We start from the raw sequence: 24,170 nt of genomic DNA on the forward strand, positions 1-24,170 counted from the left end.
TATGTGCATGAAATAACTTAGAGATAAAAATAAACCATCAACAATAATGTAATACAATCTGAATGTTTAAATGCCAAGAAAGCAAATAACGAAGTGATCAGAATACAATTCTTAAAGGCTTCCTCGTAGAAACAAACTTAAATATGGTTTTGGACACAGTGACTGACATACAGTGCAAAGCCATTCAAATGTGTGTGCCCGTAAGGATAGACAAACAGGGAAATGGACCTCCGGACTCTGAATTAATGCAATCTGCTTTCATTATCTTTTTTTTTTTTTTTTTACTTTTTTTTAATTAACAGATTTTTCAGAACCGATTTAGGTTTACAGAAAACTGAGCAGAAATTACACAGTTTTCATATGCTATCTAGCCCCACACACCCCCAAACACACATGCAGAATCTCCTCTATTATTAACATCTTGCATTAGTGTGGGACATCTGTTACAATTGATGAGCCAACATCAATACATTATTATTAACTAAAGTCCATAGTTTACATTAAGGTTCACTCTTGCTGTATATTATATTGGTTTTGACAAATATATAATAACATATATCCACCATTATAGTATCATGCAGAATAGATCTACTGCCCTAAAAATCCCCTGTGCTCTGCCCAGTCATTCCTCCCTCTCCCCTAACTCCTAGAAACCACTCATCTTTCATTATCTCCAGAGTTTTGCCTTTTCCAGAATGTCAGATACTTGAAATCATACAGGCTTTTCAGACTGGCCTCTTTCACTTAGCAACATACATTTAAAATTCGTCCAAATTTTTTTTTTTTTTTTGCGGTACACGGGCCTCTCACTGTTGTGGCCTCTCCCGTTGCAGAGCACAGCCTCCGGACACGCAGGCTTGGTGGCCATGGCTCACGGGCCCAGCTGCTCCGCGGCATGTGGGATCTTTCCTGACCGGGGCACGAACCCGCGTCCCCTGCATCGGCAGGCAGACTCTCAACCACTGCGCCACCAGGGAAGCCCCGTCCACATTTTTTCATGGTTTGATAGCTCATTCCTTTTTATAATCAAATAATATTCCATTATTCCATCCCATGGTTTGTTTATCCATTCACCCACTGAAGGACATTCATAATCTTCTGAATTTAAAAACAAAGTTTTTTCAACTTAAGTTTTTTAACCAATGCATTACTCAGGTAGGAAATACAGTTCTCAGAACACATATACTTTTCACCTTGAGACTTCTTTGTCTAGGGGAGTATGTTGTCATTTTCTATAACATGATAGTAAGTCATCATTTCTCTCCTTATACTTGTGAGTCATGGGCCACCTCACCCTTTTGCTTTCATTCTTTGGTAATGTGCAAGCAAAGCATTTAAAAATATATAACCAAAAGACGAGAGTTACAAAATTAAGTTCTGAATTTTTAAATTGAGCATGGTTATTATCAAACATCTATTGGGGTTTATGTCTTTTCCTTTCCTCTAGAACTACAAGGATGTTTTGTCTTCACAGCAAATCAGACTATAAATCTAAATTTGAAATTATGCCTTTTTCTCTCTTCTTTAGTCACAGTGTTAATTATATCCAAAGAAACAATTTTATGACTTTTTCAAAAGTGACATCCCAGGCTGTTGTTGATTCTCTAAATGGAGCCAAATGTCACCTGGCGTACCTGTGTCTTCCTTTTTGACACCAAATAATATTGATAACCAAATTACTCTAGCAATAATAATTTGAAAAGCCTCCCCCACCTGCCATTTGAGGGAAATTTTCAATGAAAGCCATTTATTTGGCTCCATAATTATGTATACATTGTTGATTTTAAGACAGCACACAGGAGGCTTTGCCAGAAAATTTTTAAAGTTTAAGTAGAAAAAATAATCACAATATCTTTCTGTCATTTGCTCCTTGTATTTGTTTCCTTAAAATGCACAGCTAAATGCTCTCTACACACAGATATCACTTGGTAGGCGGGGTGTATCTTATTACTGGGTTATTTTCCAGTACATTTGGCGTAGTTAAGGTAAAGTGTATTAACTTTCTCTCAAAATAAAGATGAAAACGGAGTTGTAGTGGTTGTGAATGCTTCAGCCATTGTCAGGAAGTTAAGAACTGACAGGAGGTCCAAATAATCAACTCTGCCTGGTGCATATACTGTAGTTTTCCCCTGGGATATCCGGTCTAATCCTACAATGTATCTGACTGGCATGAATGTAGAATTACTTTCAATAAAGATTTTATTTCAAGCTTGGATGATTTCCCCCAAAACATCTTGTCACTAAGGCAAAGTATATCATAGAATATCTGATTTTTTTTTCCCTCCAAGTCAGCTCTTGAGGGTGAAAAATACGCATTTCAGCTCAAGTACTCAACTCAGGTCAATTCGCTGTAAAAATCACATTTTAACGTATCTAGACTGATTAAAGATTTGCCGCGTTAAAGAAATCGGGGAGCTGTCAAGGAGAACTTACCCTAAAGTCTGCAAATGTAAAGAATAAGTAACACATTTGCTCGTCTACAATTTTCACCCCCCCTGCAGTAAACTCCACGCAAAGAGCAAGCGGGACAGATGCCTCCACAAGCTAACACCGAGCTTCTAGACTATTTGTCTTTTTGCAAGTAAGGAATATTTAAAGGTCACACCTTCCAATAAGTATAAGATTGGTTCCAGGCTATAGGAGAAATATGAATGGCTTGGTCATGATCACACTAAAAATCATCTTCATTTCTCTATTTATCCTTCTCTCTGTCTTCATCCTGTTCTCTTCCTTCCTGATGCCAGATTAAGTCAGCATGTCAGGAGAGGGGAACCGTCAGTAGCAGCACACTACTCTATTTTGAATTCACTGCAGTGTTTCACTTGGTGCTTGCTTACATTATTTCAGCCTTGGTGTCACTTTATTTAATTTATGCTTGGTTCATATACACTTAAAGATAGCTTTGGTTACCTATAGTCTCACCCCTTACTCACTAAAAGCACACAAATCACATGGTTTAGTTCTAGTGGGATAGAAGTGATTTTTAAATATTTAATAATTATAGCACATTTTACAATGTTTTAAATTCAAAATCCCTCTTATCTCTATTATTATACTTTATGACTAACATATAATATTATGATAAAATGTATGTGCAAGCATGAAAACTCAGCGTGGATAACAGCAGATGAAACTTGAGAGAGGCACAAAAAGGTCTAGATTTGAGTCATAACAGGTGATTACAGAGGTGTGTGCTGAACAATAGACTCATGAGTTAGCCTGACGTCCATATGTACAAGGACAGATGCAGAAACTGGCACAATTTATTTCTCCACCACACTACAGATTATAAATTCATGTGTGTAAAAGCAAAACAAATAGTTTCTATCTTTAAGCCAAGTATTATAAACATTTTGAAGGGGTTTGCATTTCTGCAGATACATCAAGCATTTTACCTAAAATAGAATCTGATGGTCAGATTTTAGATGGCCAAGAAAAATGGTGTCACTATCTTTAACTTCAACCATCCATAGTATAAACCAGATAAAAATTATATTTTATTCTAAACTCCTCTCACCAGCTTTGTTCAAACTGGGTACATGTTAGAATCTCATTGTCAGATAATACATGGGAAGGAAAGGCACCCTGCACACTTACAGGCCCTTAACTAGCTCTCAAGAAATATTATCTCTGTTCATCTCTGCCTTCGTGTTCTCATCATCTCGGAGTAGGTATGAAACTCAGGTGTGCCAGAAATGTAAGTATTGTGACACAATTGAAACTAATTTCCCCTGTGAGCCCTATTCATCTAAATGATTTAAATTTAGTCAGTTCATAGTGTCTTCTAGACACTTCTAGACATTTTCCTGGATCCTTTCTAGTTCTGGAGGGCCACGTATGGCCTAAGCATTTGGTGGGGGGCAGGGAGAGCATCCGTTTATACAGTATTTCAATAAGTATTTACTGAGCACCTAGTACTATGTGCCAAACACTAATCTGGGTCTAGGAATACAGCACTAAACAAAAACAGATAAAGTTCTGGTCCTTAAGATGTTTACATTCTGCTAGAGAAAGGTAGTAAAGCAGATAAGCAGGGTAGTAAGTGTCTGACTTTTGTCACCTGTCCTGGCTTGTCTTCATTTCCTTCTGGTTTTCTGTCATCATCCCCAACTTCCAATTCCAGGTCTTGGTTTCAGTCACTGGTCAGACAGACACTGTGGAGTTATCTTATGCCACCCTTGCGTAGATACACCATGCAGTAATTTGTCTTTATTCCTGACACACTGAACATGAGGAAGTCTGGAATTTTTTTATAACCCTAGGTTTTCCCCAAGGAGGGGAATATGGGTCTGTCTGATCTCAGAATCCTCAAACCTTCCAACAGCCCGCATCCCCAGGGAAGGGGGATAAGAAGGACTCAGGATTGGGCCGCATTCATGGGACCTCACCAAAGTCTCAGCTCTCTTTTTAACTCTCTTTCTACCGATCCACAGAAATCTTTCTCTTGTCTGGCAGCAGGGCAGCCTGGCTCTTGATCTACCTTCCAATCTATTGGTTAAGCCATCGCTGCAACTCTGAGTCCAGGGCACTTAGGCCGAGTCCTTTTCAATTCAAATGCCCTAGCTTACAAAGATCCAAAGCACTTTCTCTGCTTTTCTGTTGTACCATCCCTCCACTGAAGACAAAATGCTGCTGATTGAATCTTGGAGAAAAGAAAGAGGCATTAGGAAGGGTGGGGAAGAAACCTCAGTTATTATATATTATCCCACCTCATCTCTAACGATAGTTTGACCTTCCCAGAATGTTCATTCTTTCGTCATTAATCTGGAAGCCCAAACCAAACCACACTTTAAATGTCATTCACTTTGCCATTCAATACAGGAATCTGGAACATCTCTGAATGCCTCCTGATGGGGAACTCATGTTCTTTTTAAGTGCAGAATGTTTAATAACCTTGATAGATAGTCCCCCTATTTTTCTAGTATACACTTGGAAAAATCTATACCGAATATTAATAATAGTAATATCTAAGTGATGGACTTATCAGGGATTTTTAGTTTCTATTTTGACTCATCTACATTTTCTAAATTTTCTATAATAACTGTGAATCTTTTGAAGGCGTCTAGTCTATTTTCATAACTCTAATTCGTCGTATGGAGGTGAAATTTGTCTCTGGGCCAATTCCAGGAACTGGATTTACTAGAGGAAAGTAGACTTTTTCTTCCATATCATGGCTTTTTGCTTTCAGTCATCATGGCTTCCCTGATTGTTCTTTTTTCCAAACCAAAACACCATCAGTCCCTGCCCTGTGTCACTGAGGAGCCTGTCACTCTGCTTCACACGTTCACCCTGGAGCCTCTATTTGTGCAGCCTCTCAGAGTCAAGTCACTGTGAGAAACATCTAAAGCTTGTTTTTCCTCAGAAAGTAAAATTAAGTGTGGACGAATGAATGCTGACACCCAAACTACAAGTGATTCTCTTTCAGCTATTCTGGGACCTTTTAAATAAGGAAACAATTTTCTAGAAAACTGCTGAAGATTTGATAGATGCCCTTAGCGGAATAGCTGTTCTCTTCACCTATGTGAAAAGAAATTTTAAAAAAAATTTAAAAAGAGGTTGATGAATCCTGACTTTGCATATTGATAGTATTCCTTTTAGTTTTATCTAACATCACAAGGCAAATATTTAAGTTCTATATTTTCCACTAATATCTTACAATTAGGTGCCTTATTCTGCTTGGCCTAATTAATGCTGATCCACGCACAACCCCCAATGTTCTATATAAAATGTTACTAGCACATACTAGTGTTTTAACTGCCTTATTGGACAAATTCCAAGTAAAGAATAATAAACAGTCTTATATATTTTTTTCTTTTCTAAAAATACTCCCAACATGTAATACATTTCCTAGCCTTTCTCCCCTAAATCCAGGGCAGTGTCTTCCCAGGATGGTGATATTATCCATGGTTATTGGTAGATCAACAGAGCTCAGGGAATAAAAATTAAGACTTCTTTTACTGCTGACATGGTCAAATCTGAATGGCTAAAACCATGTTAAAGCTTAAGAGAAAACAGCTAAGGGAAACGATAGCTGAAACTCTCAACCAATCTCACAAATAGTGCATTTCTTTTCACAGTGAGAAATGAATGCTCTCAGAAGTTTAAAACACTGTGTGATTCTGGAGAAAAAGACGATATGTATTAATTTGGTTTTTCTTCCACCTGAACATCCTTCTCACGCCTATAAATATATCCTTGGATGTGAGTTAGGTGATTAAAAAATCAAAATATGTCACCCAAGACTTGTGCCAACTTTCTGACTCACTTCTCTTCCACGTCTGCCTCAGGCCTCAGGCCTCCACATTAAGAAACTCCTTGATTTCAAACCCCAAATTCTTGAATCTTAGTTATTTGTGGAAAGAATATCTATCTCCCAGAGTAATAAAGATCTGCATCTTCATCTAGGTGCTACTGCCACTTAACTACATGATGTTGATCAAATTATTCAATCTTTCTCAGGCTCCTTTTGTCCATCTGAAAATTTTCCTTCCCATTTGAAAAAGAAAAAAAAAATGGGAAGATTCCTAATGTATATTAAAGTTATCGTGATTTAAACAGCAAAGTACTAGCTAAGAATACACACAGAAGTCATCCACAGAGTAAAAATACCAGGTGTGTGTGTCTGTGAGTTGTAGGAAGGTAGCATCACAAATCAATGGAGAATAGCAATTTATTCAAGAAATGTGGTTGGGGGAATCAGCTAGCTTTGGAAGAAAAAGAAGATTGAGATTACCATCACATTTCAAACAGCAAAATATACTGAGATGAATTAGAGGATATGAAATGAAATCATTTTTTAAAATTAGGAAAAAATATTAATGACATTTATCTGATTTATTTAAATGGATGAATTTTATAATAACAAAAACAATGATAGAAATTCCAAAAGAAAGAGTGCTAGATATGACCACACAAAATTTAAATAAACAAAATTAAGGAAAAAAAGAATTGGGAGAATATAAGTACAACAAAAGTAATGAAGTATTAGGCACCTTAATACATAAAAAACTCACAAATCTGTATGTACAAGGATGTTCATTGTAGCATTGTCTGTAACAGCAAAAAATTAGAAGCAACCTAAAAGTCCATCAGCAGGGGAATGGTTAAATAAATTATTTCCATGTTATGAAATGTAACAACATTTTTTTTAAAGGGTGAGGTATTTTTATATGTACTGACTTAGAAAGATTCCCATGATATATAGTTAAGGGGGAAAAAAGCAAATTGTACCATATTATGTACTTTTTTAAAAAGAAAAAATATAGATAGATAGATAGATAGGTAGACGGATAGATAGAAAAGCATCCAGAAGGAACACCCATCTGTTAATTATAGTTATCATGAAGGAGTTTGACTAGAAAACCAGAGTATTTTACCTTTTTATTCTACATACTCCTGATTAGCACGCTGTTAAAGACTGTGTGTTAGTTTTGTTATACAAAATAAGTAAGTGGATTAAGTAAACAAATAAAATGATATGCTCTCAATAGGAAAAAGGCAGGTGATATGCACAATTGTTCACAGAAGAAAAAATCCACATGGCTGTTCTTTTCTTAACTTCTTCCCCATCTCCTAACTTCAAAGAATCCTAAATTCAAACAATGACAATCATTTTTCACCTATCAAGTTAGCAATTATTTTAAAAAGAATAAAACCAAGTGATAATAATGCTAACAGGACTATGGGTTGTCATGTTACATATCCCACGTTATCATATTTTAAGAAAAGAGAACCAATATCTTAATCTAGCACAAGTTCTCAAAGTGTGGTCCCGGGACCAGTTGTATCATCTCTAGGGACTTGTGACAAATGCATATTCGCAAGTCCTTCTCCAGAGGTGCTGAACCAAAAATCTGAAGGTGAAGTTCAGCAAACTTGTGTTTCATATGGTTTCCAAATTACTCTCATGAATGGTAAAGTTTCAGAACCATCGATCTAATTGTTACATTTCTACTATTTTACCCTGAGGCAGGGTTTCTCAACAGCAACACTATTGACATTTTGGGCTGGATAAATTCTTTGTTTGGGGGACTGTCCTGTGCACTGTAGAATGTTTAGCAGCATCCTTTGCCTGTACCCACTAGATACCATAGCAACTCAACTCCCCCACTCCGCCCAGTCATGACAATCAGAAATGTCTCCAGACATTGCAAATGCCTAATAGGGGGAGTGGGAGTGGGTAGTTGCCCCATTTGGAAACCACTGCCTAAATACTCCAAAATGTGGAGAAAGAGTACACAAAAATATTTTTTAATACATCAATTTCACTTCTACTAAGAAATCATAGGGTACAGCCCATTCTGTCCCATATAAGATAATGAGTAAAAAATATATACTACTTATATAAAACATGGGAATTGCTCATGATAGAAGTGAAAAACGGTGAATACAAAATTATATAGAAAGTATTTTCTTGAATATGTATGTAAATAAATTACTTATACATTTATATTAAATGCTGGCAGTGTTATTCTCTTGCTCAAAACCCAAGGTTGAATTCCCATAACTGTTAGAATTAAGTCCTAAATCCTTACCAAGGCCCATGAGTCCGCCCACAGCAGCTCCTACCTTCTCTGCCTCACTCTCCTCTTCTCTATTCCTAGAACCACCCAGCCCAACTTCACCACTGGGGCTTTCTACCTACTTTTCCTTGCCTGGCGTTTTCTTTCCCTTGGTTTGTGCACATAAGCTGCTCTCTGCCCCAGCATCCCTTCCTTAGAAAGAACTTCTGAGCACCTTGTCTGCCACATGTGTACTTTCCACCTCTCTACACAGTGGAATAATCTAGGGGCTGTATTATCTACAGCCAGCCAGGCTCCACTCATTCTTGGTAAAGAAGAATCTCTGGGGATGGATTCTAGGCCATGAGAAACTTTTAAAAGGCTCCCAGGGTCAGTGGAAGAACCACCACTTCTCTTAGTTTTTCTTGAAGTACCTCAGTGCCTGAAATCACACCATATACTGATATAGTGTATTGTTTGTTGTCTGGCTCCCCCACTAGATTGTATGCTGCATATGGGCAGGGATTTTGTTTTACTCACTGCACCATCCTCAACATCCAGAACAGCGTCAGGCACCTAGCAGGTGTTGAGTAATAGCAGGTCTACTGAGTAACAGATTTTTATGAATGAATAATGGGTACCTTGAGTTACTGTTCACAGTTGCTGGTGTGGTTTTTTCTTTACTATACTTTACTAAATTTTCAAATTCTAATAGAATGTATTACTTTAAAATCATAACAAAAGAAATTAAAGCTGATTTTTAAGTCTACCTTTGAAAATTGTGATATATTTGAAGCACAGTGATTAACACATGAAAGATATTCAACAAATAGTAACTACTGTTAGTGTTCCTTTTGATATTATCTGCTATGTAAGAGCTTTGGCTATGATATCCCATTTTATCCATGGTTGTTATCACCTTATAGAATACATATTCCAACCAGAAATAAGCCATTTTGAAGTCTATGGGCTAGCCACTTTTTTTTATTTTATCACTCCTCCTGTCTTATTGTTCTGAATATTGCTTTAAAGATACATTAGACTCTCCCTGTAATGGCCAATCAATATAAATATGAAACAAGTGAATAATTGAAAATGTTTCAGTCTTTTGCAATGAAATCAATGGAAAGAGGGTACTCAATAAATGCAAAGAATAAGGCCCTGTTGCCTGTGAATGTGCGACTGCCATATAAAGTACCTTTTCCATGATGTGCTTTGAAAGAATTACATGCACATAGCTTTAAAGATAATTTAAAAGCAAAAATATCGGAATATAGCAGTAATTCCTTTTTAGGAGGATAGTTTTTTGCTTACTTTGGAAAACAATAATATGATATTTAAGTAAAATTGAAGACTTTACAATTAGTTTAAATCAATTAATTTATAAATTTGCATATAAAAAATGACTGAATCACCAGTGAATCACTGCCTTGAAATACATTAGTATTAAATGCAAAAACATTTGTGAATGCTCTTCTGCTTTTGCAATATTTGAAAAATTTTCTAACATACAGCCATGACTTTAAGGGAGAAGGTAGAATTCCTGCTAAGTCCCCAATCTTTTAAAAAAAAATAAAAAGGCCAGTGTAGACAGCAGTATAGTTTGTGCAGATTGAGAGTAGGCAAGCATATGGTTAGCATGGAACCCCCCCCCCAAAAGTAGTTATAGCACATAGGAAACATAAGTTGAGCACATTGAAAATTTATTCTATTTTTAACAGCCTCTCTTCACTGAAATGGTCAAAGTCACAATTAACATTTCACATACAGTGGATGAGCTGTATTTTGCAAGTGTGACCTGATGGCAAAAGTACGTTTACCACCGCACTTTCCCCATTCAAGTTAAACCATCCTAAAGTTATGTCTGTTGGAAAAATCACAGCAATCCAGAGATAGGGAAGGGAATATTTTTAGTACACCTCCAATAACCTGAGGCTTGTTCTGCAGGCAATTATGTGGCTTTCTACTTGCTTTGCAAGTCACTATGGTAACAGCAAAGCACAAACTTAAAAGGAAGTTTGCATCCATATATCTGTTTGGAGCTGGACTATTATTAAATGCTTTGGTCTTCTTAATTCAGCATTAATTTTTAGTTTTATAGTAAATCTCTCTTTCATTTTGAATCATTTGGCTGTGATCTTAAGCAACTAAGAAATTCCTTTGAGTTAGCAATTCAGCTCACTTTTGGAAAAACTTACCCAGCATAAGGCTCTGAGGATTTTTTTTTTGCCTGGGGTCCAGCGCCTATAGCTCTGGATTATAGATTGTTTCTAAAATAATCTAAAATTGATGGATCATTGCTCCGTCCATTTGGGCCCAACAAAAAGTAGCTCTGGTATTTCTTTTCCTTCTTATGCTGTAAACTGTATATCACCTTTTTGATCTCTTGCCAGAAAAATGAATTCTTACCCACTTCAAGATTTTATAAACTTGAATTTACTTAGCGGTATAAGAGTTTCTTTTAAAATGAACACATATCAAGTGCTATTTTGTGAAGAAATTCATAAAATCATAATTATTTTTGTCAGGCTATTTTAAACTAAGCAGTGTTAATAAATAGCCTTTTTCAAAAGAGTTGCAGTTTGGGGTATTTTTCCTATTAGTCAAGCATTCACAGGCACTAAACTTTGAGCTCTTCATGTGGCTGCAAATCACGTATCTTTGCTATAAGGATTTCTTGGGAGTAATCTAATGGTGAGTAAACAAACATGTAGAAGAATTTCCAAATATTGATCTAAGATCTAAATGTTTTTGCACCTTCTTACCATCCATCAATTTACTGTGTGGTAATCTCTCAACCATGTCTCTGCTCTCACCTTTCTCATTCAGATGTGGTCTTTTGCCTTTTGGCCTTTGTTTTGTCCTAAAAAGGGAGCTTCTTTCATTTCTTTGCTGAAAACAGGTTAAATTGTAGCTCAAAATTTACAACACTGTCATGGAGTTTAAGGCCAGATGAAATCTAAGCCCTACCCGAGGGATGGAACTTGCCAGAAATGACCACAATCTGACCTCTTTGAATTAGCTGCTATGGAGTTCTGAAGCCTGGGTGGCATAGGAGGGTGAAATCCATAATGTTTCAGACTTAGTAGATCCTTAGCAAAGCACACTAGAAGTAACATTTCTTAATGTATGCTGTTTATTGTCTCTCAAGAAAGAGGATCCACAACGTGCAAGTAAGTTAGGGAGCGCAAGAGTTACACAAAGATGAACAGGGTTAGTTTTCTGCAGGACTTGTCAGAGCCTTTATTATGCTATTGTGCATTGTAAATTTCCAAGAAAGAAAAATGGCATATAATTTTCTCCAAAACTTTTCTTACTCCAGATTGCTATTTTTGTGAAGTATGTCACAGAGATGGTGTTTTGCGGGACTCACTTTAGTGAAAGCTGTCTTGGAAGTACTGCCAAACCCATAGTAAAAATCTATTTGGTTTCTGAATCAGATCCTCCCCTCCAATAACACAACTCAACTGTATTTTAAACTACTGGAAGTACAACTTACTGTTTTTGAGAGTTTTCCATCTTACATACTAGATTGCATTTTTTTCCATGCAGGGCTTTTATTTCTTTCGATAGCCTCTATATCTCCTCTACATATGTTTTACTAGTTGAAGCCTTCAGAAATAATGACACTTGCAATGCCCAGATAGTCCCCATAGTGAGAGTGGAAATTATGACACCCATTGATCTGAGGTAAAAAACTGAGATTTGAATAATTTCGTAGGATTGTATTCTAGCTGTATTTTGACATTGTGGTTGACTACTTATGTGGTCCTAAATCAACCACTTAACTATTTAAGAGTCTGTTGAGGTACAGCGCAGGTAAGTTCACATTTGAATAGTGAAGTCTATAACAGCATGAATACATCCATAACAGCATGAATACATTTTCCAGACATCCCCAGTTTGGGAGCCTTCTTTGCTAGAAATATCTATCACCACTCTTTACTATAAAGGGGTTTAATCTAATGTGAATGTTGATGTAAGAATATTTTTGTCTATCTACATGAATCATACAGTTTGGTAGTTGGTGACTTCGACCCCAAAATAGTCTTCACCCTCAGCATCTTTTCTAACCTAAAGACTGATTGATTTCTCAATACACCAACTACTGGTTGGTTGATATTCAGAACATAAATTGCCAATGAAATACATACACACACACACACACACACACACACACACACACACACACAAGCACACGTTTTGTAACGGAATAGGCAAGAAAGCATGCATTCTGTATAATACATATCCACATTTTCTTAACATTCTTTCTTAACTACATTTGATTTTTCTAAAAGTTATTGCAAGTAACTTAATTTTCCCAACTTGGAAAAAATTCCAAGCTGCTAAGAAAATTTAACCTGCAGTAATGCAAATATAACAAGAATACAACACTAAGTGTTATTTGGTAAAATCTACTTGTAACAAGATTACTTGAAAGCACCCATTAGTTAAAACTGGTTTTATTAAAGTCACACAGAGAGTGTGAAGAGAAATGGACACAAGTAACACAGGTTGATCACTTATATTATCTCTCTCCATATTTGTTTAACAAAATTTTAAATTATTATTGTGGCATAGTCAATGAATGAGTTAGCATCCCAAAAAGGTATTACTTTAGGGCTTCCCTGGTGGCGCAGGGGTTGAGAGTCCGCCTGCCGATGCAGGGGACATGGGTTCGTGCCCCGGTCCGGGAAGATCCCACATGCCGCGGAGCGGCTGGGCCTGTGAGCCATGGCCGCTGAGCCTGCGCGTCCGGAGCCTGTGCTCCCCAACGGGAGAGGCCACAACAGTGAGAGGCCCGCATAACCCCAAAAAAAAAAAAAAAAAAAAAAAGGTATTACTTTAAATCCAAAAGAGAAAAACTGTCTTCCTTCACAGTGAATCATACAAGTGATTTTTATAATCAAGAGGTCTGGGAGAGGCTCAAGAGAGACTTTAAGCCAAGGTAAATAGGTGTATTAAAGAGAAGCAAAGCCCCACTCCATTTGTGCCTACTCCAGGTTAGGAGAGTGTTTTAAAATCATTCTACAGACTTTTGGTAAATGTAGTAGCATAGTGGCACAGTTTCTTACATTCCAAAGGAAACTCTGAACTTGAAGTCTCTGATAACTCACTGATACTTTAAATGTGAGAATCCCTTCCAGAAACGTAGTCATGCCAACATTACGCACAGGTACAAATGCTTTCCATTTGAAGGAGAAGAAAAATGAAAATGGGAGGCAGAATATCTTGAATATTTAGTCCAAGTTTAAGAGTAATTTTCCCCACAATAAATCCATTGTAACCAGGCTGTCAATCACAATGCTACTGTGAGGAATAAAACTCCAGACCCCCTTATGGAAGGACCAATAACCATGTGGAAGATGGTAGAGTGACACGTCAGCCCAGTTATTAAGCATAGGAGCCATAACACACCCCAGGGCAATGATGTTTCCATGGGAGCTGCAACCCATCTGCCTGGGTCTGAGCCTCAGCTCTGTGTGATATCAGGCACTTCGCCGCTCTTGGCCTCAGTCTTCTCGTTTGTCAAAAGGGCTTAAATAATAGATACTACCTCATGGGATTGTTATGAAGTTAAATGAGACCCCAAAATTGCTTAGAATAAAATCAACTATATTTCAATTTAAAAATTAAATTAAATAAAAAATAAATAATAGGGACTTCCCTGGCGGTCCAGTGGTTAGGACTCTGCACTTCCAGTATGGAATAGGGGTGCGGGTTTGATCCCTGGTCAGGGAACTAAGATCCCGCATGCCTCTGCGGCCAATAAATAAATAAAATTGCTTAGAATAATACTTGATTTTCCTTGATTACTACTGATATTGATCAGGTCAGTGACATCTTGCTGACATCTTGTGGGGAGTCACAAACTGAAGGCTTTGGCCCTTCTCAGTCTCTTTCAGGAGAGAGGAGGCATGGGCTCTTGGTCACCGAAATGGTATGTCAGAGATCTGGGTTTGTGGAGAGATGGAAAGAGAGCAAGTCTTCCTTCCTCCTGCCTCCTCTGAGTGGGGACTAGGTGGGCCCACACAGACCAAACACAGAGTCCGCTAGAGCTCAACCAGTGCCCCAGTGGGCTCTGAGACTGGATGCCCCACTGCCTTGCAGTAAATTATTCCTTTGCCCCACTTTATTCTCTGAGCTTATATTTCCCTTGGGTCGGTGTTCTGCAGGAATGCAGACTACAGTATTTCTTAGCACCCTGTCCTTCCATGTGCTCTCCCTATTTCCCTAACATCACTAAAACCTAATTTTAATATAAAACCAAGGGGGTTTCAATGGTGAGAATAAGCCTTCTTTTTTTTTATTTTAAAGCCTCAATTGATAGGAGGGGGCTTTATTTTCTTTTTAAGAGTCCCGTGTTGAAGCAGGCAAGACATTACCAGTAATAAAACCACATCCTAATGTTTCATTGGTATTCCAGCTCTCCACAGTCCTCACATAAGCAAACATTTCTTTGATTCCAGTGGGACTCTTCTCCTTTGCAAATGCTACAGGCTTCTGCATTTTATTGAGATGTGAGCTAAATTGAGTAAAATGGGTGGGAACACTTAGAATTTTGTTATACACCTAAATGTCCCAGAACCTACCCTCTCTACAAAACATATTGCAATTAGCATTTGTCAGGAATACTTTACTCATGCTAATCACTAAAAACTTAATTATTTTTTTGGTCCTTCCATCATGAATTATGTATCTATTGTTCTATTTTTTGTGTGTTTGGCTTCTTATATATTCTGTGCATGTCTGACCTGTTTCCTCCATTGACTATAACCACTTCACAGGTTGAATCTTGTTAACTCTCCACAGTAATTTTTCTCAGTTTTGCTAATTTATTCATTCATTCATTCCACAAACATTTATTAAGCACCCACAATGGCCAGGTATTATGGGGATAGAATCCTCCCCCCAAAAGTCATAGGTTCTATTTCCATACAGTAAAGCACACAGAGTAGAAGATTAAATAATGCTGTGGTCTAGTAGTATTTCTGGAACCTGAATTTTTTTTTTTTTTTTGCTTGTGTTGCATTCTGTGTTTTGCCAAAGCCAATCACTGCCCTTATTCTCCTTCTTTAAGTCGAAATTGAACGAAGAAAAAGGATTCAAGATCACAGAACTTTATAATTCAAAAGTAGCCACAATTTTATTCAAACTCCAGTGGGTCTTTTTTTTCTCTCTCTCTCTCCATAGGATAGTGGCCGAAGCATCCAAGAACCTCATGTCCACGCAAAGCCTAGGGATTGTATTTGGACCCACCCTTCTGCGAGCCGAAAACGAGACAGGGAACATGGCGGTGCACATGGTGTACCAGAACCAGATCGCCGAGCTCATGCTGAGCGAGTACAGTAAGATCTTTGGCTCGGAGGAAGACTGACAGACAAGACGAGTTACTGAGTATGTTCACATCTGTCTCGATGCCTAATATTTTTACGTTTCTGTAAACATATTTCTGAAATATTTTTTTCCTTTCAAGTGACAGATGCCTCATTTTGTAAAAACTTAATGATGATTTTGTGTTTAAGTTCCAAACATTTGAATAAAATAGTTGACAGTGTTTGCCTATATGTGTTCTACATTAACCCCTTCAGTGTTGTGCATTTCAGCGCTTCTAGGCATACATTATGCATGCTCCATGCTATAGAATATTGTTCAGAGGACAGCATATATCCAAAAATAGCCTTAATTCGACTCCCGGGCATTGGACGTGTGGTTGTGTATGTGTAGACATGTGAGTGAGTGTGAGTGTGAGTGTGATTGAGAGTGTGGGTATGTGTCCACACAGGTGAGCCTCTTCACTACCCTGGCTGCCTCAGGCCTCTGCCCATACGCCCACGGGTACACGAGTAGAACCAAAAGACGGGAGAAGGCAGAAATTAATACTTTTTAAATAGAACAAAGGAAATCAGGATCTCAACCAAAATAGACATATTTCCTCTTTCAAGAACCTTTTCATTAAGTGTAAATCTAGTCCAGCTATCCTTGGTGCTAGATGCTGAAATTTACAAATACATGTTGAATGGCATTTTTTCTGAAGAAAAATGGCAGTTCAAAACATTTGCCATTGCATATGTTTTGTTTTGTTTTGTTTTTGCGGTACGCGGGGACCTCTCACTGTTGTGGCCTCTCCCATTGCGGAGCACAGGCTCCGGACTCGCTGGCTCAGCGGCCATGGCTCACGGTCCCAGCCGCTCCACGGCATGTGGGATCCTCCCGGACCGGGGCACGAACCCGTGTCCCCTGCATCGGCAGGCGGACTCTCAACCACTGCGCCACAAGGGAAGCCCTGGATATGTTTTTCTACATATACTATTTGCAGTCCCATAAACATACTGTCTTATAAATTAGAAGCAAAATTAGTGCCCTGCAATTTTGATCTTTATATTATACAGGAATTGCATGACTGTTCATTTTTAATGTTAACATCCATTTTGAATCTTCATCAGACTGTATATCTTCCTTTTCCCTGGCTATGTCATTTTATGTAGAATTTTTATTATGCTTCTGAGGATGCTTTATTGGTGAATTACATTAAATCCATCTAGAAAGAACTTTTTTTAAAAAGGCTTTTTTTTCATATGCCCTAAGGATTACTTGACTGGACTTGGATTGCTTTATCCATTTGATGGTTAATTTCAGTTGTCATGGATAAACAAAAGGGTAACTGTCTAGAATATATCAAACATTGTTTTATTTTGAAAACTGTGTTCTAGCTGAACACATCTCATAGCCGGTTCTGTGAAATTATTCTGCTGATATAAATGTAGACTTATGTTTGACAGCTTTTTAATCAAATTCAAACGGAATAAATAAAGCTAATCCAGTGCGATAAAGAGTAAGTCTAGTTATCGATTTGTTCATAAAATGAAAAATAAAGCATGTAAATAAAACACGTGAAGCACGGATCCAAGAGCAAACACTTAGAGCAATAAGGAGCTCAGAGGCCTGGGCTGTCTGCGTGGGTGGGGTATACGGTGGAGGGAGAGCAGCTGCTCGAGAGACAGCCAGATGTGCACGCAGCTCCAGCATCCACGGAGCTGCCTGAGGAAGGAGAGGTTTCCCTTACCCCTGTTGAATGTCTTCATTTTGGCAATGGCGCCAGTAAGTTGGCTGATGGCCAAGAACACAAGCAACCACAATAAATGCTGAAGTGTGGTTTCATGGAGTGGGACATATACAAATATCACAAAGCCAAGGAAAGTCACATGAGGCAAAACCCCATGATCTAAAGTTGCTGGTAGCAATGAGCTAACAGACTTGCAGCTTTAAGCTCTTCTTTTATTCAAAGTTGTGCTTGTGCCTTTCAGAAAAACATGGAGACATGAAACAAGAGTTTCTGGCATTCAAGTCCTCCTCATTTCCATGACATTTCATATTCTTAATTAGGTCTTCTCCAAGGCTTTCATTGCTTCTTAGTAGTCCGAGTGTTAAAATCTTATCCCTTCTCGTGTCCATCTTTAAAGTAATTCTGGGAGCAACAGCCAGAGAGAAGAAGCGCTAGCAGCCACAGAGACGTGGCACTACCTTCTCTGAGCAGGGACTCACAGCCCCTTGCCTCTGCTGCCTTCCAGATTTATGATCTTCAAAAGCAGCAGCTTCTTGATTTCCAATCTGATGGGATTTAGCCTTATTCAAACCCCAGCTGTGTCCTGTCCCTGCCCGCTGAGGGCATTTAATCAAAGACTGTGTTTCCTCTCTGGAAGAAGACCGTTCCAAGGTGCTGAGCCAAAGCGCCCATCACAGGATCTGACTTATACACACTAAAGGCATAAAAAAGTTTACGCCGAAAGGTCATTAGCTTCCATAACATCTCAGGGACAGCGATGATGCTCATTATCCACTGTTCCAAGTTTAAAAGCCAAGATTGTAGGTATACTAGGTTGCCTCGCTGAGGGGTTAGATTTTATAAAACTGATCAACATTCTCCATCAAGAAGACATTTAAAGACAATGAGCATTTCTTAATCACCTTATCTGATCTAGGTGCAAGTCTAGACTCTGCTGATCGAATACAAAGTAAGGCAAATATTACTACACTAGGCAGTTTCACAGTCCGGTAAGGAAAACAATCACCTAAGGATTAGTTACAGTTCAATACCAGATCAGGCGCTCAGCCCTCTTAGTGACCATGTAGCCCCAGGGTTTAGCACCTCGACACAGAGATGCTCAAAAAGTATTTTTTCCAGTTTTATTCATAAGAAAGTATTTTTGAATGGGTGAATGAGCAGAAGCTGGTACAGAGGTGTTAAAGTTCAGTGGTTGACAAAGAACCAAAAAACAGATTGTGCCTGGGAGAGTCAGGTGAAGCTTCACTAGGAAGGTAACCCTTTCAATCTGGCCTTGACCAATGAGTAAAACTAACCAAAGAAAAATGTAGAAGACACACTAGGGAGCAGGAATGGCATGAACAGAGTCATGAAAGACCTAACCCCTCCAAGGAAAAGTAAGAAGCTCGTGGGAAGCACACGCCTGGCAATTTTGGAGAATAGAGTTGGAGTCAGATACAGGACGTGATAAAATATTTAGATTTTATCCTGTAGGCAAAAGAGATCCAATGGAGGTTGTAAAATGAGAAACTTTGTTTCTTAGAAAGAGAATCTCTAAATTCACCAGTGGGCAGAAGAAAACAAGGTACTTGGAGGACACTGGCATTTTTTCGTGTGTGGGCTTATATGTGTGTGTGTACAGCTTTTAACGTTTTCTAGGAGTGCAAGAGATAATCTTGTACTCTTAGAAGCATTTATATATTATGATGAATAAATATTTTTAAGAAATCATAACCTTAACATAATGGAAGTCCAAAGCAGTCTCCCTGGAAAATCAGGCTAGTTAGCATGTCCAGTTGCAGCATGGCTTTTCCTCCCAGGACACGGGAGCTTGTCCCTCTTTCCTACTCACAGAGCTTCTTGGAGATGGTATTTATTCCATCTTATATGTTGCAGGTCTGACTTTACTTAGCATGTGCCATATGACAGGATCACCATGCCACAGCTAGTAACTGAAAGCCATGTGATAGTTCTCTCTCTCCAATTAGAAAACAAAGGATCCAATTAAGAGAAATTAGAAAAGCTGTTAAAAGGGAACAATCACTTGCCACTGGTGCTGTCCTTACAGTTGAACACAGCTAGAAATTGACCTGTACTTCTCTTTTCCACATTTATTTTTTGTGAATTATAAGTTAATCATGCTGTCAATTCCTAATTAAAAGGTCCCGCAAAGATTTTCTGCCCAAAGGACTGTCACTAAGAGCTCTAGGTCAAATTGCTCTGTTGTCAAAAATGAGAAATAAAACCAAAACAATATCAACTCTCTCCTGGGAACCTCAAATCTTAATATGAAAAAAAATAATAAACCAACAAAAAAGAAAAGACTTTCTTCAAACATAATAGTCACATATTATTTCCTCAATTAAAAATGTTTCATCTCATCTTTAGAAAATAGGTGGATCTTTTTCTTCAAACCAAGGGTTGCAAACTAAAATGGGTCTCAGTTTTTCAGTTTATGAAATAGAATCATACTTGCCTTATCTCACCTCTTAAGGCTGTCTAATGGAATCATGTGAAGGAAATTAAAACAGGTAATACACTGTGAAAACAGAAGTTGTCCCATCTACCTCTGTCTGGAGGTAGAGGATAGATTTCCAGCTTATTGACTAACAATTAACTTTATGATCTTCTGAAGATGATGAGAAGGCAAGTTGGAACCAGACTCCGAAAGGCCTCGAATGTCATACCAAGAGGTTTTTGTTTTGTTTTGTTTTGTTTTTGCGGTACGTGGGCCTCTCACTGTTGTGGCCTCTCCCGTTTGCGGAGCACAGGCTCCGGACGCGCAGGCTCAGTGGCCATGGCTCACGGGCCCAGCCGGTCTGCGGCATGTGGGATCTTCCCGGACTGGGGCACAAACCCGTGTCCCCTGCATCGGCAGGCGGACTCTCAACCACTGTGCCACCAGGGAAGCCCAAGAGGTTTTATATTAAGTCCATAGTCAATTCTGAGACCCTGAAGGTTGTTTAGCAGCGAAGTGACTTTAGCAAAGCTGTGAAGATTCTCCTGGCAACTTTATGAATTACAGTTTGAGGCAGGGAGAAATTATAGGCACCACTGCCAGACAGAAGATCATTGCCATCATACTATTAACACAGATCTGAATTCAGACAGTGGCAGAAGATTCAGAAACCAATACTAAGGAGCATCGTCCTACTGCATTTCTGAGTGTCACCCGCCACCTCTGAATTACGACTGCTCCGTGCAAAGCAGCATTTGTTGTTACACAGGACTCCTCTAGCAGGCTCCTTTCCAGCTGAATTTTTCTGGGTTGGGGCAGAGCAGATTCTGGTATTCTGACAATGAGTCGACATTTGACAGTAACGTCTTAAGATATTTGGACCTAGTCAGACCCAAGTCAGACGAGCACGCATGCTGCCGCCTTCTTCCACAGCATGACTCCCAGGTGATCATCAGGTCCTTTCTATCTCCCCTGCTCTGATGTCTCCCCCTCCTCTCGGGGCAGTGTGCCTTCTCTGGCCACTCAGAGGACCACCAAGAAAAATTAGTCCTGGAATGACTAATTTTTGATTAGCGAACATTTCTTGAGTGCTTGTTAAGAGCCAGGAACTGCACTTTACACATACTGCTGCACTTAATCTTCATAAGTCTGTGGAGGAAGGTACTACTATTATCCTTGATTCACACTTGAGGAAACTGAGGGGGAAAAAACAACGAAGTTACCCGAGTTCACATAGTTAGTAAGTGTCAGGTTAGAGTTTGAATCTAAATAATATGGCTCCAGAGGCCCCTGCCTTAACCACTAGACCATATATGCTCGCTCAATTAGAAAAGAAAAACGATGAAGAAATGTAAGCAGGTGAACACCTAAATATTTATACCCCAGATGTGAGTAACTCCTCCCTCCCCTGTTAAAACACCTGATGAGAGTTTCACTTTCACACTAATTTTCGTGAAAGAACAAGAGGGATATTATGTATTTCCCCAAAGAAATACAGAGTACCTTTGTTGTTATAAGTAGATGATTCACTCTCATTCATGTTATTGCTATTATAATTTGAATATTCACGTACCATTTCATTTTTCTACATTGTACCGACCATGTCGCCACATTATGGAGAGGAGGGCACGGAAGCCTCCTTTCCCACATCTTTAAAAGTGCTTGTTTGGGTGGCTTCTACTCTATGTTACATCATATTACCCTGTGTTGGACTGTATTTGTCAATGTCCTGTTATCATTCATCATATCATACCGCTTAATATTGTATTGAAATTAAATCTGGCCCTTTAGGGGTCCTGTGCAAGATGAAAAAACATGGGTCCCCAGCAGTCTTCCTCTTAGATATAATTGAAAAAGAGGCAGGCATCAAAACACGCTGTGTCTCATGCTGCTGGAGAGTGATCCTGAATCACCCAAATGATGAGAATACAGCGAACATCTTGTACAAAAAGATGACAATTATCTGTAGCAGTGTTGTCAAAATGAAAACATCTAGCTGTCTCGGTGAGAGACCTGGCAGAAGGATACGCGCGCACACACACACACACACACACACACACACACATCCCTTGTAGACTCATCCAGCTGCTTTTTGCTATCTTATGCTTGAAGTGAAGCATGCAGGGTCCACGAAATTCTTAAGCAAGCAGTTGGATTCTATAGAACGCTCCTCATTCAGTTAGGAGAGTGCTAGGAAAGCAGTGAGGGAGAGAGGTAACACTAAGCCCAGAGTTGGTACTCAGTATATGCTTGTTGGATGAGTGAACCAAGACAGACACTCAGAACATAAGCAACATTAAATACGACTCTGATCCACCATGGGGTTTCTTATCAGCTAGTCATCACAAGTTCTATGTAGTCTCAACTCACTGGTATCTGTACTGACTCCTAGTCCCGCCTGCAAAGGATCATCAAACAGATAGGCCTGGGGCTTCCCTGGTGGCGCAGTGGCTGAGAATCCTCCTGCCGATGCAGGGGACACGGGTTCGTGCCCCGGTCCGAGAGGATCCCACATACCGCGGAGCGGCTGGGCTCGTGAGCCATGGCCGCTGAGCCTGCGCGTCCGGAGCCTGTGCTCCGCAACGGGAGAGGCCACAACAGTGAGAGGCCTGCATACCGCAAAAACAAACGAACAAACAAACAGATAGGCCTTCAACTGCCTCTTTTGAAGTCTAAGTGCACAAGAAATACTTCTCTCCAGTAGCTCAGCGGCGGAGAGTCGGATAAATGCTGTAGAGCATAGACTTTTTGACCAATTTACGAAAATCTCAAAAGCCAAGCAATTCGGCAAATACAAAGCATCGGCCTGAAAGATCCACACTTCCCTCTGGCACCATTTAAGCTGACACATTTATTTGAGACACGCACACTCACATTTTAAGAGCAGGACTTGCGCTAACCATTCTCAGATCACTAGCAAAATGTGTTCTGAGTCCATATTGTGCAGCATGCTTGAAGATGTGTGGATTTTTCCACATCATTTGGTGACATTTTGCACGGTTTAATTTCTGCTCTTTATTGCTAGACCCTACCTTTTTTTTCCCTCGCAAATATTCCACCAATGGGATTCCCTTCAGTATTTTAACCCTGGGCTCAGATTCCTCTCCTTCAGCATTTATTTGTGCTGCTGCTGCACTACTTTGCCGTGACGTGTCCCTCGGTCAAATTCAAGCCTCCCTGATTGAAAGGAAGAGGACAGCGGTGTTCGGCTGCTGAGGAGAGAAACAGAGTCAGGGGACCAGGGGCCAGCCTATGAGGGTCTGAAGGGAAGCCTTAGAACTCCAGCGAGAGGTCAACGGGGAAGGCTCCAGGGAACGATGGTCCAGCTCCGGATGCCCGTTCCTAACGTCTCCTCCCAAATCCAGGTGAAAGGCAGCTTTTAAGTGGGAGGGGGTGAAGAATACAATTGAAACCAAAATTGGTTTGAGCTCACCATTTTTCTAGCTATCAGTTCTAAGGTCACAGTCACTAAAACTGGAAACTTAAAAATGACTTCAAAAAGGCAAACGCTAACTAGATTTCACACTGGATTTCATTTTACTTGGCATTACAGAAAGAATGCAGGTATTAAATAGACTGTTTCCTGTATACAATAAGGTTAATTAGTAGTGAGGGATGGAAAATCAGTGTAGACATAACTCTTTTCGACAGGTATCAAAAATAATCCCCTGATCCCTATAGACCCCAGCTGCATTGAAAGAGGAGCAATATAAAAGATTCTTTAAGCACAAAATTTTCAAACATTCTCCAGGTGTCCGCAGCACCAGTGCAATAGGCCCTGAGCCCCTGGGCAGGCTGCTCTGCGCGCCCTTCCGTTGCTGGAACTTAAAGGCGCAGCTACTCACGCTGAATTTTGAGGCGCAGCATAAAGGCTCTCCATACAAAGCGGCTGGGATCGCAGGCGGAGACAGGAGAACAAAAAGAAGAATATATTGCGGCCTGAATGGGACTTCCCTAAGCTCCTTATCAATAAGGTTAATAAGGGTCTATGTAATTTACTGATCACTAAGATGGAACAAGCCTCCTGGCGCTCCAAAGCTCCGCGTTGGCGCTGGCTTTTAATGCTTTTCACAGCCAATCACATAAAAGCCCCCTTGCCCCGCACCCCAGAGAATAAACTCCGGTTCACCATCCTGGCCTCCATAAAATCGCTGGTCCGTTATTA

The 24,170-nt window shown here is 39.4% G+C and overlaps 1 protein-coding gene across 4 annotated transcripts in view; it reads left to right on the plus strand.

Moving 5' to 3' along the window:
* ARHGAP15 (Rho GTPase activating protein 15) overlaps window positions 1-17,326 on the plus strand; it is a 616,446-nt gene extending 599,120 nt beyond the window's left edge. For 3 of the 4 annotated variants that reach the window (XM_024744105.1, XM_024744106.1, XM_024744107.1), the window contains one exon: window positions 15,696-17,326. In XM_024744105.1, the coding sequence (XP_024599873.1) occupies window positions 15,696-15,879 (184 nt within the window). In that variant the 3' untranslated portion in view covers window positions 15,880-17,326. The remainder of the gene's footprint in view (window positions 1-15,695) is intronic. The other variant, XM_024744104.1, reaches the window with a different exon arrangement.
* Window positions 17,327-24,170: the final 6,844 nt, after the last annotated feature.

The sequence above is a fragment of the Neophocaena asiaeorientalis genome, unplaced genomic scaffold (genome assembly GCF_003031525.2).
Source record: "Neophocaena asiaeorientalis asiaeorientalis breed wild unplaced genomic scaffold, Neophocaena_asiaeorientalis_V1.1 scaffold11, whole genome shotgun sequence".
NCBI classification, from domain to species: Eukaryota; Metazoa; Chordata; class Mammalia; order Artiodactyla; family Phocoenidae; genus Neophocaena; species Neophocaena asiaeorientalis.